The following is a 16,711-nucleotide window of genomic DNA, read 5'->3' on the forward strand; positions in this document are numbered from 1 at the left end:
CCGACAATGTGCGCATTGCTGCGGTCAACCGCCACAGGTGCCATTTATAATTCAGCCACAATTTTAATTATGTTGGTAAGGAGCCGCAGCAATAGCATCAGCGACAGCAGCGGCAGCGGGAGCAGCAAACATAACTCCTGTGTATTGCGGTCAAACACGACGTATACGTAATCTTAAAGCTCAATATTAAATGCGTGCCAAATCAAATTGACATTTGATGGAGTGTCGCAAATGCGCTTAACTTGGACATTAAGACCAAGTTTTCGTTGAGTTTAACTTGTTTCATCCCTGCTTCTTTTTAGAGATGTGGCTTTCACTCACTGACAAGCCGCTTAGTAACTCGTATTAGCATTTACATGGCTCTTGAGTGCCTGCTAATGGATCAAATATGTTATATGCTGAAAGCATCATAGCTGCAGTGCATAGAATGACAGCAACTGAATTGACAGAGATTTAGTATGTGTAGAAGAAACATTTCACGTCTTAAGAGTGTAGCAGGGATTAACACCTTATGATTCATTTTTATGACTTTAGGCGAAGTCAGAATGCAATAGAGATTGTCCGGGCAAATAATGCATGCTCCAGTTGCATATGAATCAAGCATGCACATGCCCCTCAATCCCCATCAACATAATAACATTTTGTATTCCTTTCATATAGTACTACATCGAGGTGAATAAACTGGCCTAAGGCACTTTAGGACTTCAATTTCTTTTAACTGCACGCTGGTGCCTTTTCTCTTTTTGCCTGTTTGCCTCTGTCTCTCTCATATAGTTTGAATTGCCAAAAGCTTTCTATGCTTTCAGCCAATTAGAACTAAATGCAAGCCACTAAAACTCTTCCAAACTTTGCTCGTGTTGTAATATGTGCAATGGCTTTTTGCTTTATATGAGCCATAAAAACTGTTGGTTCTATGTTTGTTCTTTTTTTTTTTGTTAGTTTTTTTTTATTTGTGCTTCTCTATTTTCGACCAGTTTCTTTTTAGCTTTATGACAGTGCGCCTACTACAAGCAGCAGAAGGTGAAGAAGCAAAGAGAAAAAGTTGCTTTTCGTATGCTAAATTTGAGATCGTTAAAGGACCATCAAGGAATGCGCTTTGTTGTGCATTGAATTGCGCTGGCTCTTGAGGTTTCCGGCATTTGGCATGACGTTTGTTTGCCTGGCCCATAATCATCATGAGTAATCTAAATTCACAGTTATGCCATTGTTCTCCTTTTTTTTTTTTGTCTCACTCTTTCCCTCACCATATTTTTTTTCGAGTTCTTAAGTAGAGTGCATAACATTATAGTTAGTCGAGTTTTTAGCAGCATCCGTTATGTTGTTGTCTGCTTTCCTGGTCAAAAGTGTACTGCACATGAATGGAAGTGACTTTTAACTCTAGTGTTACAAACATATATAAAAACACAACGAAGAGTTACTGACTACTTTTGGTCATGAACATTTATGGCTATTGTAATTATAATTGTTTTTCGCCAGTTTTACACACACAACTTGATTAAAAAGTGTACTTTCAGGCACATAAATATTATTGTGTCCAGTCTGCTGCAGTCGCTTTTCATTTGTTTATCATTAATTAATTATAATTTTCATTTTATTATTATGCAGTCGAAAATATTATGATAGTCCAAAGTTTTCATAATTTATAAACAATCTGCTTGTAAATTTCTTTTGTTGCTTTGTAATAAAAAAAATTCGCTTTTAATGCATAAAATGTATTCTGTGCAAGTTTGATTTAATTGGCTTTTGTAATTATGGAGTTGCCCAGAAAACGTTTTGGACAAAAATTGTGTTTTAATGTTTATCATTTTTTTGCATTCAATTAATTGAGAAATTTAACAAATCTAGAGTTGGACGAATTAAATCATCAATTTGTAAAATAAGTCTGTTATTGTATAGCAAAAAATATTTTTTAATGTACGACATTAATGCCTGCTATCCAAGAATAATTCAATTAGTTTCACTAATTATGTGGGTATAATAGTTAACTATTAAATTGTACGAAAACGTGCAAAAGAAACACTAAATCCAGCAACACTTTTTATATATTTTTATAACGCATTTAATTACTTTTCATATTATGATAATTTTGCTGTTAATCATATTTATGGGACGTGCTTTATGGTAAATGTTATACTTCGATGGGGGACTTTTTACTGTTTTGAATATTAAATTCACACTTAACGCAGCTTAGGGCTTTTTTATATATTCACAATATTTGTATCATATAAATCTGCACCATAAATGACAAAAAATAACTTGTTAATGTTCTTGAATTCACTTTTTCAATTCATAACAAAAATGTACTCATGAGAGTGATCAGAATATATTTTCTATGCTTCGTCGCAAAGTGTTAAAGGCTTTTAAAACATGTATTCTTTTTTATCAGTATTTATACCCGCTACCCATAGGGTAGAAGGGTATTATAACTTTGTGCCGGCAGGAAATGTATGTAACAGATAGAAGGAGGCATCTCCGACCCTATAAAGTATATATATTCTTGATCAGCGTCAACAGCCGAGACGATCTAGCCATGTCCGTCTGTCCGTCTGTGTGTCTGTCCGTCTGTCCGTCTGTCCGTATGAAACATTGGATCTCAGAGACTATAAAAGATAGAGCTATAATTTTTCGACAGCATTTGTTATGTTTGCACGCAGATCAAGTTTGTTTCAAATTTTTTGCCACGCCCACTTCCGCCCCCGCAAATCAAAAAAATCGAATAACAAGCGTAATTTTAAAGCAAGAGTTGCGAATTTTGGTATATACAATATTTACTATAGTAGTTATGATTCCTGAAAATTTGGTTCCGATCAGATAAAAATTGTCGAAGTTATTAAAGAAATACTTTTGTATGGGCAAAAACGCCTACTTACTAGGGGTCTGAGTTGCTTTGGCCGACAATCTGGTATATTGTGCAGTCTATGGTATATTTTGAATGTGGTACTATGTCGATATACCAAATATACCATTTGGTATATTTTTAGTATTTTTGCAGTATATTCGGTATATTTTGAGAAAATACCGCAAAATATGTTTCTTTTATTCAAAATGGGTAGCGGGTATCTCACACTCGACTGTAGCTTTCTTACTTGTTTTATTTATATATACAACCGATCGATTTGGGAACTTGCTCGCAACTGACATGAAAATATCGTATACTATAAGTGTGTAGTGGATGTAATAATTAGTTAGCTATGGTTGATGGCAGCGAGACAAAACATTTGGAATCTAAGAGTGTGATAAATCTTTAAATTTAATCAAGAAATTTATTATTAATGCACTGATCAGAAACATTGACATTTACTATATTCCAGTTTGTTATTGGTTAGATTTTATTTGAAAAGTTAAAAAAATGTTTACATTTTATTTTGATAATATTAATTTTATTTATATATACAACCGATCGATTTGGGAACTTGCTCGCAACTGACATGAAAATATCGTATACTATAAGTGTGTAGTGCATGTAATAATTAGTTAGCTATGGTTGATGGCAGCGAGACAAAACATTTGGAATCTAAGAGTGTGATAAATCTTTAAATTTAATCAAGAAATTTATTATTAATGCACTGATCAGAAACATTGACATTTACTATATTCCAGTTTGTTATTGGTTAGATTTTATTTGAAAAGTTAAAAAAATGTTTACATTTTATTTTGATAATATTAATATTAATTACATAGAAAACCTCTTTTTAACTTAAATTAAATGTTATATATAATTTTTCTATTGTAAATGGGTTGACTTACTCGAAAGTTGTTCAATACGTTCTTTCGATCTACATTGCGGAGTAAAAAAATATTAAAAATTGGATTTAATTTCACAATCAACGGCTCCCGAAATACTATCCAATGGACAGACTCTTGGCAATCCGGTGTGGTCAACGAGCCATGGTAACTATAAAAATTATGTATCTCCAATTTCTTGAGGATGATTCCAACCGTAACAGCTGGGTGTACTAATGTTGTCGAATGATATTCGCGGATTCGAATAAGAAGCCTTAAAAATTCTTCAATGGATGGCGGTGCTATAAGGAAACGTTTATGCGAATGTGGCGCTAAGTCACCAAGTGTCGTTAAATTCCTATGGATATCTCTATGCCTTGCATCTGTGTAATTTCCACTTTCACGATACTTAAAAAAGAAAATAATTTAAATAAAGAATGTTATAATCAAATTGCTCGCATACATCTGGAATACGAATCATAATCGCCAATACAGCTAATCCATCGGGATGTAAAATAGCTTCTTGCATTGTATTGTATATTGAACGACGATGAACCACATGGATCTCCACATCGTAGCGCCGTCCATTTATTATATGCTCAGCTCCTTTACTGACCATGGATCCCCAGTGGAAATGAAGCTCTTCCGCTATGTATGTACCTTTAAGATCAGCACCACTTACTTCTAAATTTTCAGAAAATCTTGTTTTCCCAATTTTAAAGCTGCCTATATTTCAAAATTATGATAACAGTCAGATAAATAACTATAATTAGCTTACATGAATACCCAGTATTTTTCAATACTGACGGTTTTCCGAAATGTTCAAAGTAATTTTGAAAATTTAGGTTTGGTAATCGCTTATGTTCGCTCTATAAATGAAAATTATGTTGCTTTAATTCAAATTAATCTCGTTCTAAACTCACAGATCTTTTCGACAATTCAATGGGAGATTGACTTTTTCCGGTTTTGCATAATCCTTCCCAATCTCTACCATTCTGGTCATGATTCCAATGAACTATATTATTAAATGCAAAAATTAATTTATTTTAAATACATTATGTTAATAATAAAAGCTTACTCATGTGCGTGTTACGTCCCGTATCAATATGAACTCCATGTGTCGAGGCAAAAAGCAATAGTATCCAAAGTTGACAAAATAATTTCGACATTTTTAATGTTTTAACAATGACTTTTACAACAAAATAACCAACTGTTGAGGTGACTTATTTACAACTGAGTTCTTAATCTCACTTCATTTTAGATAAAAGCGAAGCGAAGACGTTCTTATTTATTTACGGCTGACAACAATAAAAAGTCGCAAGACCGATAATAGGCGAACAGTCGTGAAGTAACATTATATCATTCTTAAATTTTAACTATGAATAGAAAATGATAACAGAAATACTATAAAATAGTAATATACAGTATAAGGTGCACATTTGAATTCAAAAGATTACTTTGAGTTAGAAGTATTTACGTATAAATTGTATTTTTGTGTTTTTCTCATTATTTATTATGACTTAAACTAAGCTCGATTTTGTATCCATTTATCAAAGCATAATACAAATATTAATTGATTTTCCAGGCATTGACTCAAAAAGTGAATTATACTATAAGTTATATAGGTTATAAGTTATTTTTTTTGTTTGGTGCAATGACACAACAACATTTCACATAACTTGGCTTACAAACTTGGCAGACTATTTATTATGCAAATAATTACAAAATACATTACTGCACAAATACATAGACAGAACACAAAGTGAAGCGATAAAATGTAGAATGCTATATGAATACTTTCTTTTAATTTATCTGTATCAATATGAAATTTAGGTTATACACTATGCAAGCTTTTATGCTTTTGCAGCTAATTGAATGAAGAATACAAATACATTTTTTTTATTTTATCTGTAACATAAAATGCATAAATACATACAAATACATACAGCTAAGTTACAGCCAATCCTTTAATCCGTTTATTAATTTTCTTTATATTTACAACCGATCGATTTGGGAACTTACTCGCAACTGACATGAAAATATCGTATACTATAAGTGTGTAGTGCATGTAATTATTAGTTAGCTATGGTTGATGGCAGCGAGACAAAACATTTGGAATCTAAGAGTGTGATAAATCTTTAAATTTAATCAAGAAATTCATTATTAATGCACAGATCAGAAACTTTGACATTTCCTATATTGCTGTTTGCGAAAAGTTGGCACGAAGCAAAAGTTATTTGTTAGATTTTATTTGATATTAATGAAAAGTTAAAAATATGTTTACATTTTATTTTGATAATATTAATAATAATTACATAGAAAACCTCTTATTAACTAAAATTAAATTTTATATATAATTTTTCTATTGTAAATGGGTTGACTTACTCGAAAGTTGTTCAATACGTTCTTTCGATCTACATTGCGGAGTAAAAAAAGATTAAAAACTGGATTTAAATTGACAATCAACGGCTCCCGAAATACTATCCAATGGACAGACTCTTGGCAATCCGGTGTGGTCAACGAGCCATGGTAACTATAAAAATTATGTATCTCCAATTTCTTGAGGATGATTCCAACCGTAACAGCTGGGTGTACTAATGTTGTCGAATGATATTCGCGGATTCGAGGAAGAAGCATTAAAAAATCTTCCATGGATTGCGGTGTTAGATGTAAACGTTTCTGCGAATGTGGCGCTAAGTCACCAAGTGTCGTTAAATTCCTATGGATATCTCTATGCCTTGCATCTGTGTAATTTCCACTTTCACGATACTTAAAAAAAAAAAGAAAATAATTTAAATAAAGAATGTTATAATCAAATTGCTCGCATACATCTGGAATACGAATCATAATCGCCAATACAGCTAATCCATCGGGATGTAAAATAGCTTCTTGCATGGTATTGTATATTGAACGACGATGAACCACATGGATTTCCACATCGTAGCGCCGTCCATTTATTATATGCTCAGCTCCTTTACTGACCATGGATCCCCAGTGGAAATGAAGCTCTTCCGCTATGTATGTACCTTTAAGATCAGCACCACTTACTTCTAAATTTTCAGAAAATCTTGTTTTCCCAATTTTAAAGCTGCCTATATTTCAAAATTATGATAACAGTCAGATAAATAACTATAATTAGCTTACATGAATACCCAGTATTTTTCAATACTGATGGTTCCCCGAAATGTTCAAAATAATTTTGAAAATTTAGGTTTGGTAATCGCTTATGTTCGCTCTATAAATGAAAATTATGTTGCTTTAATTCAAATTAATCTCGTTCTAAACTCACGAATCTTTTCGTCAATTCAATGGGGGATTGACTTTTTCCGGTTTTGCATAATCCTTCCCAATCTCTACCGTTCTGGTCATGATTCCAATGAACTATATTATTAAATGCAAAAATTAATTTATTTTAAATACATTATGTTAATAATAAAAGCTTACTCATGTGCGTGTTACGTCCCGTATCAATATGAACTCCATCTGTCGAGACAAAAAGCAATAGTATCCAAAGTTGACAAAATAAATTCGACATTTTTAATGATTTAACAATGACTTTTACAACAAAATAACCAATTGTTGAGGTGACTTATTTACAACTGAATTCTTAATCTCACTTCATTTAACATTTATGTTTCGCTAAAACCGTGACGTTCTTATTTAGTTACTGAGTTTTTAATCTTTATTTATTTAGCATTTATGTTTCTCTAAAAGCGTGAAGTTCTTATTTAGTTACAGCTGACAACAATAAAAAGTCTCAAGACCGATAATAGGCGAACAGTCGTGAAATACCATTATATCATTCTTAAAAATTTAACTATGAATACGAAATAATAACAGAAATACCATAAAATAGTAATATACAGGTATATATATATATAAGGTGCACATTTGAATTCAAAAGATTACTTAGACTTAAACTAAGCTCGATTTTGAATCCATTTATCAAAGCATAATACAAATACTAATTGTTTTGCCATGCATTGACTCAAAAAGTGAATTATACAATAAAATAAATAATAAATTTGCAAACAAGTTTTTTTTTTTTGTTTACTGCAATGACACAACAACATTTCACATAACTTGGCTTACAAACTTGGCAGACTATTTATTATGCAAATATTTACAAAATAAATTACTGCACAAATACATAGACAGAGCACAAAGTGAAGCGATAAAATGTAGAATGCATGCGTAAATATATATGAATACTTTTCTTTAATTTATTTGTTTGATACAATCAAATTTAAGTTATACACTATCCAAGCTCTTATGCTTTTGCAGCTAATTGAATGAAGAATACAAATAATTTTTTTTTATTTTATCTGTAATATAAAATACATAATCCAATCCTTTAATCAGTTTATTCAACATTAACTCTCCACTCTTACTTAGCGTCTAAATATTGTCCTGCATTTAGCCAACATTTCAGCCACAATCAATATTTGTTAAGAGATGGCGACTCAAACGCAAATTTACATGAAATTTATTTCACATCCAGTTGTCGTCTGCTTCAGATGCTTTTGTGCATTGTTTAATTATATTTACCTGGTTGCTTTTACAGAATTTAACTACTATTGTGGTGTTTACATAGTTGACATCCATTCCCAACTGACCGCCAAAGAATACAACTGAGAATTTATCTCTGTGTGCGCATGAAGACAAAAATATTTACTTAGTTTCAGTGTTAATGGAAATTTAATGCTGTTTAATAAATCTAAACACAAATGTTGCAAATTGCAGTGCAATAAATTCAAAGGAAATTCTAAATAGTTATGCGCCAAAGCATGAGAAAATCCAATTATTTAAATTCATTTAAATTATTATATTAAAATAATACCGCACAGCTTTTATTAAAAATGGGTAGCGGGTATTTCACAGTCGAGCACACTCGATTGTAGCTTTCTTACTTGTTTCCTTTGGCATATTCGTATTAACTATGTAAAGTGTAATGATAATAAAAAGAAGATTAAGTATTATAATGATATATTTGCATATTACAAAGCCTTATGAAATGCACATGACTCATGTTGCTCTTTTATGATAGAGTGTGCTTGTAATTGGCCATATTTGGTTGCTGAGAATTCTCAGGAGTCACATTATGGTAGTCTACATAATTAGCTGTTGTTGTTTTTATTTATATTTTTTCGTTTTTTTTTTTTGTGTCGAATGCCACGCCCTCGTGGCACAGCTGCTGACACGCCCCCCGCGGTAAAATGCACGAGACTCTATCACATATTTTCGATACAAATTTGTGTGTGTAAGTGTATGCGTATGTTTTCGGAGCACGGGAAATGTTAAGTTTAATTTAATTGCGACAACAAAAGGCCAAAGGAGCAACCAAGTGGCCCAAAGCACAAGTGGAAGCACATGGACAGACACTCTCACACACATACACTTGTAGTTATATGTCATTATTCACGCACAGCAAAACAAACAATCACACACACACATATACGCACACCCACCCACACACTCGCACACACATCGCCATTATTATTGTTTCGCACATTTGACGTTGTTATTGTTGCTCTTGTTTCAGGATATATTTACATATGCATAACCCGTGTATATTGGCCAGACATTTCGGGTTTGTGTGCGTATACCATACATGTTAATAATAGTACACACGCACACACGCACATACACTCATGCAATACCCCAATGGAAATTATTATTACGCCGCATTTTTGGCGTTTGTTGGCTTAAACGTAACCACACATTTGGGGAAATTATTGTTAATATGCAGCTGCGTACCAGAGTCATATCTGCGTTTACCTGTATCCCGAATACCACTTACATATACCCATACATATATACCACTATATCCAACAGTTACCATAACGTATTCGGCCACCGTTGCCGCAAAATACCGCGCTTACCGTTAATAAGCTGACTTTGAAGAGTCGCCATCTGGCATCATGTTTATAGCCACAATTCATTTGCCTGCCGCTTGAATCTCAATTATGTGAGCTCTTCTATGTTGACGGACAGCATGTCAAATTTCATTGCAATCAGCCTTAGCTGGTTTTTAATGATACAAAATGTAAACCGATATAGACCCAATCATTACCCGAAAATCAATTGCCGTAGATATTTTCTATAACATTTTCTCGTATTCAATTAGAGTGCTCTGAAACTCAATCATCTAAATATAATTTCTAAATGCAAGCTAAACTCAGCAGTTGTCTAGTTATTGCAATTGAAATTTCAAAAGATAATTAACATAATAATATTGCATACAAACAGGCAAAGTCCCACACCTTTATGTGGATACTAATTCACACTTGTTGGCATTGTCAGAAAAACGAGGTATAAACAAAATCAACGACTGTAAGATACCACGCAATTAACTTTAAAATATTATCTATCTATCTATTCTCTACAAACTTAATCAACTCTAAAACTGCTGTTCATAATTACATTCGCTTGTTATGAACCTCGATTATCGTTTGCACAATCGAAGACACTCTTTATGCCTTCTATGAGGAGTATAATAAAAGGCAATATGGGACTTGAAAATAGCGCAGCGAGTGAAATTTATTACATCCAACACGCGCGCGCTTACACACACTCACACACAGCAGTATGCAACAGTCGCATAAAGCACTCGGTCACACACAAGCGCACACCCACACACTTACACACACACAAAGTTACAGTTACATGGGCTCACATTAGCGTTTACTATCAACTGCAGAGAATTTGCATGTAGCTCCTCTCCGGCCATGAAACACTTTGGCACAAATTTGAATTTTATTTGCTACTTCCGTCCTCATATTGTTTGAGTAGGTGCAGCTGTGCATATGCAAGTGTGTGTGTGTGTATTCATAAATATATATATATGTGTGTGTGTGGTTGTGCAACTGATGAAGTTGCATACGAGTATTATTGTTAGCCTTGGGGCGATTTGCTTTTGCTTTTGCTTTTGCTGTTGCTGTTCATGCTATTGCTTTTGCCAGGCAGCAGCAACTAAAAGTTATAAATACGTCATGCTGCTAATGTGCCATAATTTCGCATAAAACTAAAGAAATAAGTAAAACCTCTTTCAGCATTATTACAACAATATAGGAACAAGTCTTTTGACTGCTCGAAGGAAGCACATAAATAAGCACTTTACCCATATGGATTAATACTGTGGCACAGAGTAAAATGCAACTTTATATTTGTTTTGAAACTATTTCGTGATACTTACCTTCGCCCTTCTGATCAGCTGTAGACAAAGTTTATTTTGCCAACAGACTAGAAACTAATATTTCTATCAAATTTAACTTCAAATTTATATCTCAATGCTGCTCTAAATATAACAAGTCGAATGAGCTCGACTGTGAGATATCCGCTACACTCATTTTCAATAAAGTCATCTTCTTAAAATAAACCAAATTAATATACCGAAAAATACTAGAATATGCCATGAGCTATATTTGGTAAATTAATATAGTACTATTCAAAATATACCATGGACTACAGATTGTCAGCCAAAGCCACTAAGGCGGTCTTTGCCATGCAAAAGTATTTTTGAAATAACTTCTACAATTTTTATCTGGTAACTTCTACAATTTTTATCTGATGGTAACCTAATTTTCATGAATCATAAATATCATAGTTATAAATATACAAATATACCAAAAATCTAGCTTGCTATTAAATTTTTCCGGAAGGCGGAAGTTGGCTTGACAACAATTTTAAGTCAAAATAAGAAGTGCACCAATATTATAGCTGTATCTGTTATAGTTTCTGATATTTAGATGTTCATATGGACAGACGGACAAACAGACGCGGCTATATCTATTCAACTGTTGATGTTGATTAAGAATGTATATACTCTATAGATTTGGCGTTACACAAATTTCCTGCAGACACACAGTATGAATATTTCTGTTTTACCCTATGGATAGCGGGCATAAAAATTACATTGCACTGCACAGTTATTTCGATATTTAGAAAATGCATTGCTCTTCCAATTGCAATTACAATGAGTTCTCAATGGAACACCTTTACATTCGCTCATTATTATCCATTATTCATCTATTTCACCTATAAATTGAGTTGCGCAAAAGTTTGCCATCAAATTAAATGTTCCCTGAAAATTGCACTTCATTTTCTGTGTAGCGACTAACGTTAAATATTTTTACCCAACAAATTATGCGCCTAAAAGTAGGCAAGCGAACGTCCTAAAATGTTGGGCTCTAAAATTCACTTTGACTTGCGTCATTTCCTGCAGCTAAATCACTAATTAAAACCCGTTGACCGTGATAATGTTTACACGCTAAAAGCCGCATATCCAACAGGCCCACAGGGAGCCAATTCGTTGTTCAAAAAAAAAAAAAAGAAAACACAAAAACAGCACACAAAAAACACACACCAAAATGTCTGCAGGAATTCAGCTATGTAGGAGATATATGTACATTTGTTGTAAGGGGAAGTCTAATGTAAACAAAGTGGATAAATAATGCGCAATTAATGGTCGATTCATTTAATTCTCTCCTTTGTCGGAAAGTAGCTGAAATGCAAAGAGAAAAGACATAAACATTTTTGAAATGCCTTGTTTACGATGTAACACATAAATGTTTTAAAAAATTCATAAATATATGTCTTAATCAATACTATCTTTAATATAAATCCTTATATAAAATATATTATCCATAAACAATATAACTCTATATATAAAAAATAATAGATGAAACATACTGACTCCTCAACCAATATTACTGAATTTAATTCAATCGTACAATAATTTTTATTAATTTAATTTTATTATATACATTCTAATCTTTTAAGTTTGTGTTATTCCATTATAAGTCACTAACCATAAATTGAATTAAAAATACTTCTGATTTTCAAACTTTCTGTCTGAATATAAGATATATCAATAAATTGAATCGTTAGGTAAAACGCTCGTTATGTTGTTTAAACTAATAAACAAAGTAACTGACCTCCCCAAAATCAACACAAATCTGTACACTTCATGACAGCATTTTTTGTATAATTTTGCAGTCAACTTACTAAAACCAACACTAGTCGAACAACAGTTCATGGCAACCTATGGAAAAAGTCGAAAAGTGCTGGATTAAAATCGCAGTTTTTGTAGAGATTTTTAATTAAATCGCAAAAGATATATATAAATATCTCGTTTATATGTTTGCACAACAGCCGTACCAAAAACACACAAAAAATAGCATTCAAAAGATATCATATGCTAAATGACATAAGGTCCTGTAGAGGACATTTTATTTGCAAAAATATTCGTATACCCTACAATTGCAATTGAAAATATAATGTGTATATGGGTGTCAACTAAATTGATTGGGTGTTCAAGCTGAGGGAATATTAAAGCAGAAAACAGTTTTGATTACAAGTGCAGGGTAGTTGAAAATAGTTCTCTCCCAACTACAAAATAGTTCTCTCTCACTTTGCTTTATATACTTTTTTTTTTGCCAACTAACTCGCACAATTGAATTACAACGGCTTTTCATATGCAAGTGAGTGAGTGTATGGCTATATATATAAAACATATACATATATATAAATTTCACCTCTTCTTTTTGCTTCTCCACCTTCTTTTTTTTGCCTCTTTTGAGGGTACGTAATTTGCACAAACTGTGCACTGAAATTCGCTGACAAATTACTAATTGAAAGCGCGCGGAAACTGTGCATGTTGTCGCAGTCAGGTGGGCGTGGCCAGTACCCACCACACCCACCGCCGCCCATCCCCTTGCGCTCTCAATATGCAGTGACCCGTATGGTCCACGTTTGTTTGCCCAAATGCACGACGAGCGGTGCGCCTAACGTTAGGCTAAGCTCATATGGCGACTACTACAAAATACAAGAACAGCAACAGCAACAGCAACAGCAACGGCAACAACAAGAACTACCACTAGTTAGCTAGTATGAATCTCTAGCGCTGTTGCTGGATGCAAATGCTGTTTGTCGGACCCAAGGCTACAAGCTATAGCTGGATATACTAGGTGGTCTGCTTGCTGCCTGCTCTGCCAGCTGCCTGAATGGCTGAATGACTGACTGTATGGCTGACTGAATGGCTGATTTATATGCAAAACGTGGCGAAAACTGTTTTTCAATTAAATTCGTTTGAGTTGTCGTCGCGGATTTCAATTTGAAAGCTGCCATATAATTTATTAGCATTAGCCACACAACGACTTGAGCACCGCTACCAAAACAGACACACACACACACATACACGCACAGAAAAATGAAAATGAAAATCCTACAGCAAAAAAATGACAAACCGTATATAATGAAAGCAGAGCTTCATCAAATGCGGCTCAATCCAATAACACAGCAAATGAAATTGTGACAAATTTGCTTTTCACTTTGGAAAATTAAAAACGCGCACATAAAATATACACACACACACACACACGAACGCAAAGAAAAAATATAACAAAATTTTCATTCATCATCACAAAATTTCGCATGATGCTCTCCTTGAATGGGCTGCTCTTTTTTTTTGAGTTGGGTCTCCTTGACTACGCCATAAGCTATTAAGCGTACAGGGAGAGGACGACATCTGATATATAGGCAGACAATAAACTAATAGGATTTTTACCACAAAGCAGAAAAAGACTAACAGATCAACTATGATCGAGAATATTAATTTAGCTGGAATTTGAATCACTTTAATTTCAGCTCTTAACTAATATGAATGTTTTGTAAAGTAAATTAAATTAAATTTTAAGCTTCTATAATTCATATATATTTATCATTATCTGGCTTTAGCTGCGGCTTTTGCAGTTAGAGCAGAAAGTTGTCGGCGCTGGCTTAAATGGAATTCCCTTTTCTGAATTTTATTCTGAATTTTTGTTTTTTTTTTTTTTTTTTTTTTTGCGTTAGCTTGGCAAACTTAAATCCGAGGCATTTGATATTGATTTACTTAAAAGGCAATATCAGTTTGCAAAGCAGCAGCGGCAGCAATGTTGAAAGTGGTGGTGGAAGCGGCAGCAACCCTTAGCAGAGAAGGACCTTGCCCCCTTTTTTCCTCCTGCCATATCGAAAAATGCGAAAATTGTACAATGAAAATTGGAGTGAAATTAAACTAAGGCCCACAGGCGATAACGGCGCCGTTGCCATTGCCATCACCATCGCTTTGGACTTAGGATGAGCCTCAGACTAAGACCGAGAGCGAGACTGAGACTTGGAGATGGAGATGGAGACAGGCTGTCCAGCTGAATGACTGGCTGACTTGTTGGCATTCATTTGGCCGTGTGGCCGGCGTAACTTTGGGACACTTAAGCGACAACGTACTTGAGAATGTCTGGGGCCCCATGGAGTTGGAGAGAGTTTTCGGGAGTGTTGGGAGTTGGTGCCTTCATGGTGTTTCAGGGCCACGATATCGTTGTCCGCCTTGCCCCCCGCTCCGCCTTTCTAATGAGACAAAAATTGCGATTTGAATGCAAATAACTGCAGGGCTGCTTCAGACAACCTTCTAGCCTGGACAACAATTACATAGCATTGAAGTGGACTCCAAATGGTTCGAGGGAGGGAGGGAGGCAAGAGTGTGAGCTGTGGGTTTTTAGCTTTGTCAACTGCCATTTAAATTTACAAAATGAAATGCAGAAGGCATTTCTGTACTTTGGTTTGGTTGTGCGCAGCCTTGTTGGCATTTTAATGAAGTTCTTTAAGGACATCCCAATAGCCGAAGCTACATTCATACATACGTATAGCAATGTTAAATCTACTGCCAATAAATGAAAGACCAAGTTTGTGGAAAACTGGCCAGAGCATTTTTGGAAGGCCAGCAGGTAACATCTGTTTGCATTTAATTAAATGCCAATATTTGAATCAATTTGCATTGTGAATGTGAAAAATGTGCGGCAGGTTGACTAATCAACTCTCTTGGTTAACATTTCTGCGTCACTCTGCATATTTGTATTCTATTAATTTTGACCATTGACAATGCCATTTGCCCAACTGCTGCTGCTGCTGCTTCAATAACAGAAGAAGAATGCGGCTCACAACCTGGACACGAACTTAGCCAAGAGTATGGCAAGCATTTCATTTGACTTAACCTGACAACATTTCTCTTTCATTTTGATTTGATTTGATTTGATTTAGTCCGTGTCAATTTACCATTTCCCATTTTCAGTGCAAGGAATTCAATATACGCACACAATTTGCTATACAGTGTATAGATTTTGTGGCATATCAGATCAACAAAAACGAGGATGAATAGAATTTAAGTCAATTGTAGCATGTTATGTTTGTTGGTGGCGTAACCAAACAAGTAATAATTATTATACTGCTTAATTTATTAGGTTTCCTGCATTGCGGTCTTTTAAGCCAATTGGCAAAGTGAAATTCAAGCCAATTGTTGCAATAATTTAATGAATTTTGTTATGTTTTAACATAGTTGCAGTTTTAAGTGTGCAGTTTTAAGTTAAAACAGTTTGAATTTGAATTAATTTAAATCACATTTTTCCATCGCACAATATCATTTTTGGATCGAATTGTAATCTATATTCCCAACGGCTAAATTATATAACATTTATAGTCAATTTAATTTGAGTTTAATATTCTCTAAATTTACATCATATCAAATCAATTTGTAAACTTTTTAGACAACTGTACAATAAATATTCTTTATTATTATGCAATTTTCGTATTTGTTTTGCATAGAGCATTTTATTGCAAAGCTAACAAACCATTCAATGACAAGGGAAATTTGATTTGATTAAAAGTGAACAAGTTAACATTTACAAATGAATAAAAATTATGTTGTTGTTTTTTGTGCATTTATTTTTTAATTTATGCAAATCATTTGCAAATCTCTTTAATTTAATTTACGAGCAAAATCCCCATACATATGTCCACACAAGAGGTGTTAATTTATATAAATGTTTTTGTTAATCCAAGTTGTATTTTTTTTGTGTTCATTGCATGAGCATTTAACGGCTAATAATGATTGCCAAACAACATGTTAAAACATTTATTGGTTTTCTGCAACATAATTTAATTATGTTGATTTTTATGC

The 16,711-nt window shown here is 33.6% G+C and overlaps 2 protein-coding genes across 4 annotated transcripts; both read right to left on the reverse strand.

Annotated features, from left to right (window-relative positions):
• Positions 1-3,683: 3,683 nt before the first annotated feature.
• Positions 3,684-5,737, reverse strand: LOC132785883 (carbonic anhydrase 3-like). 3 transcript variants are annotated; one of them, XM_060792182.1, is made up of 6 exons: positions 5,670-5,737; positions 4,802-4,834; positions 4,647-4,738; positions 4,502-4,592; positions 4,187-4,449; positions 3,684-4,131 (listed from the first exon to the last, which is right to left on the reverse strand). In XM_060792182.1, exons 2-6 carry the CDS (start codon positions 4,803-4,805, stop codon positions 3,703-3,705), a joined length of 879 nt encoding a protein of 292 aa, XP_060648165.1. In that variant the 5' UTR covers positions 4,806-4,834; positions 5,670-5,737; the 3' UTR covers positions 3,684-3,702. The 3 variants fall into 3 exon arrangements, with proteins under 3 accessions (XP_060648165.1, XP_060648166.1, XP_060648164.1); XM_060792183.1 differs by having other exon boundaries at positions 5,660-5,678; XM_060792181.1 differs by lacking the exon at positions 5,670-5,737 and having other exon boundaries at positions 4,802-5,051.
• A 319-nt stretch (positions 5,738-6,056) lies between these two features.
• LOC132786357 (carbonic anhydrase 3-like) lies at positions 6,057-7,308 on the reverse strand. Its single transcript, XM_060792869.1, has 5 exons — positions 7,168-7,308; positions 7,013-7,104; positions 6,868-6,958; positions 6,553-6,815; positions 6,057-6,492 (listed from the first exon to the last, which is right to left on the reverse strand). Exons 1-5 carry the CDS (start codon positions 7,256-7,258, stop codon positions 6,064-6,066), a joined length of 966 nt encoding a protein of 321 aa, XP_060648852.1. The 5' UTR covers positions 7,259-7,308; the 3' UTR covers positions 6,057-6,063.
• Positions 7,309-16,711: the final 9,403 nt, after the last annotated feature.

The sequence above is a fragment of the Drosophila nasuta genome, chromosome 2R (genome assembly GCF_023558535.2).
Source record: "Drosophila nasuta strain 15112-1781.00 chromosome 2R, ASM2355853v1, whole genome shotgun sequence".
NCBI lineage: Eukaryota > Metazoa > Arthropoda > Insecta > Diptera > Drosophilidae > Drosophila > Drosophila nasuta.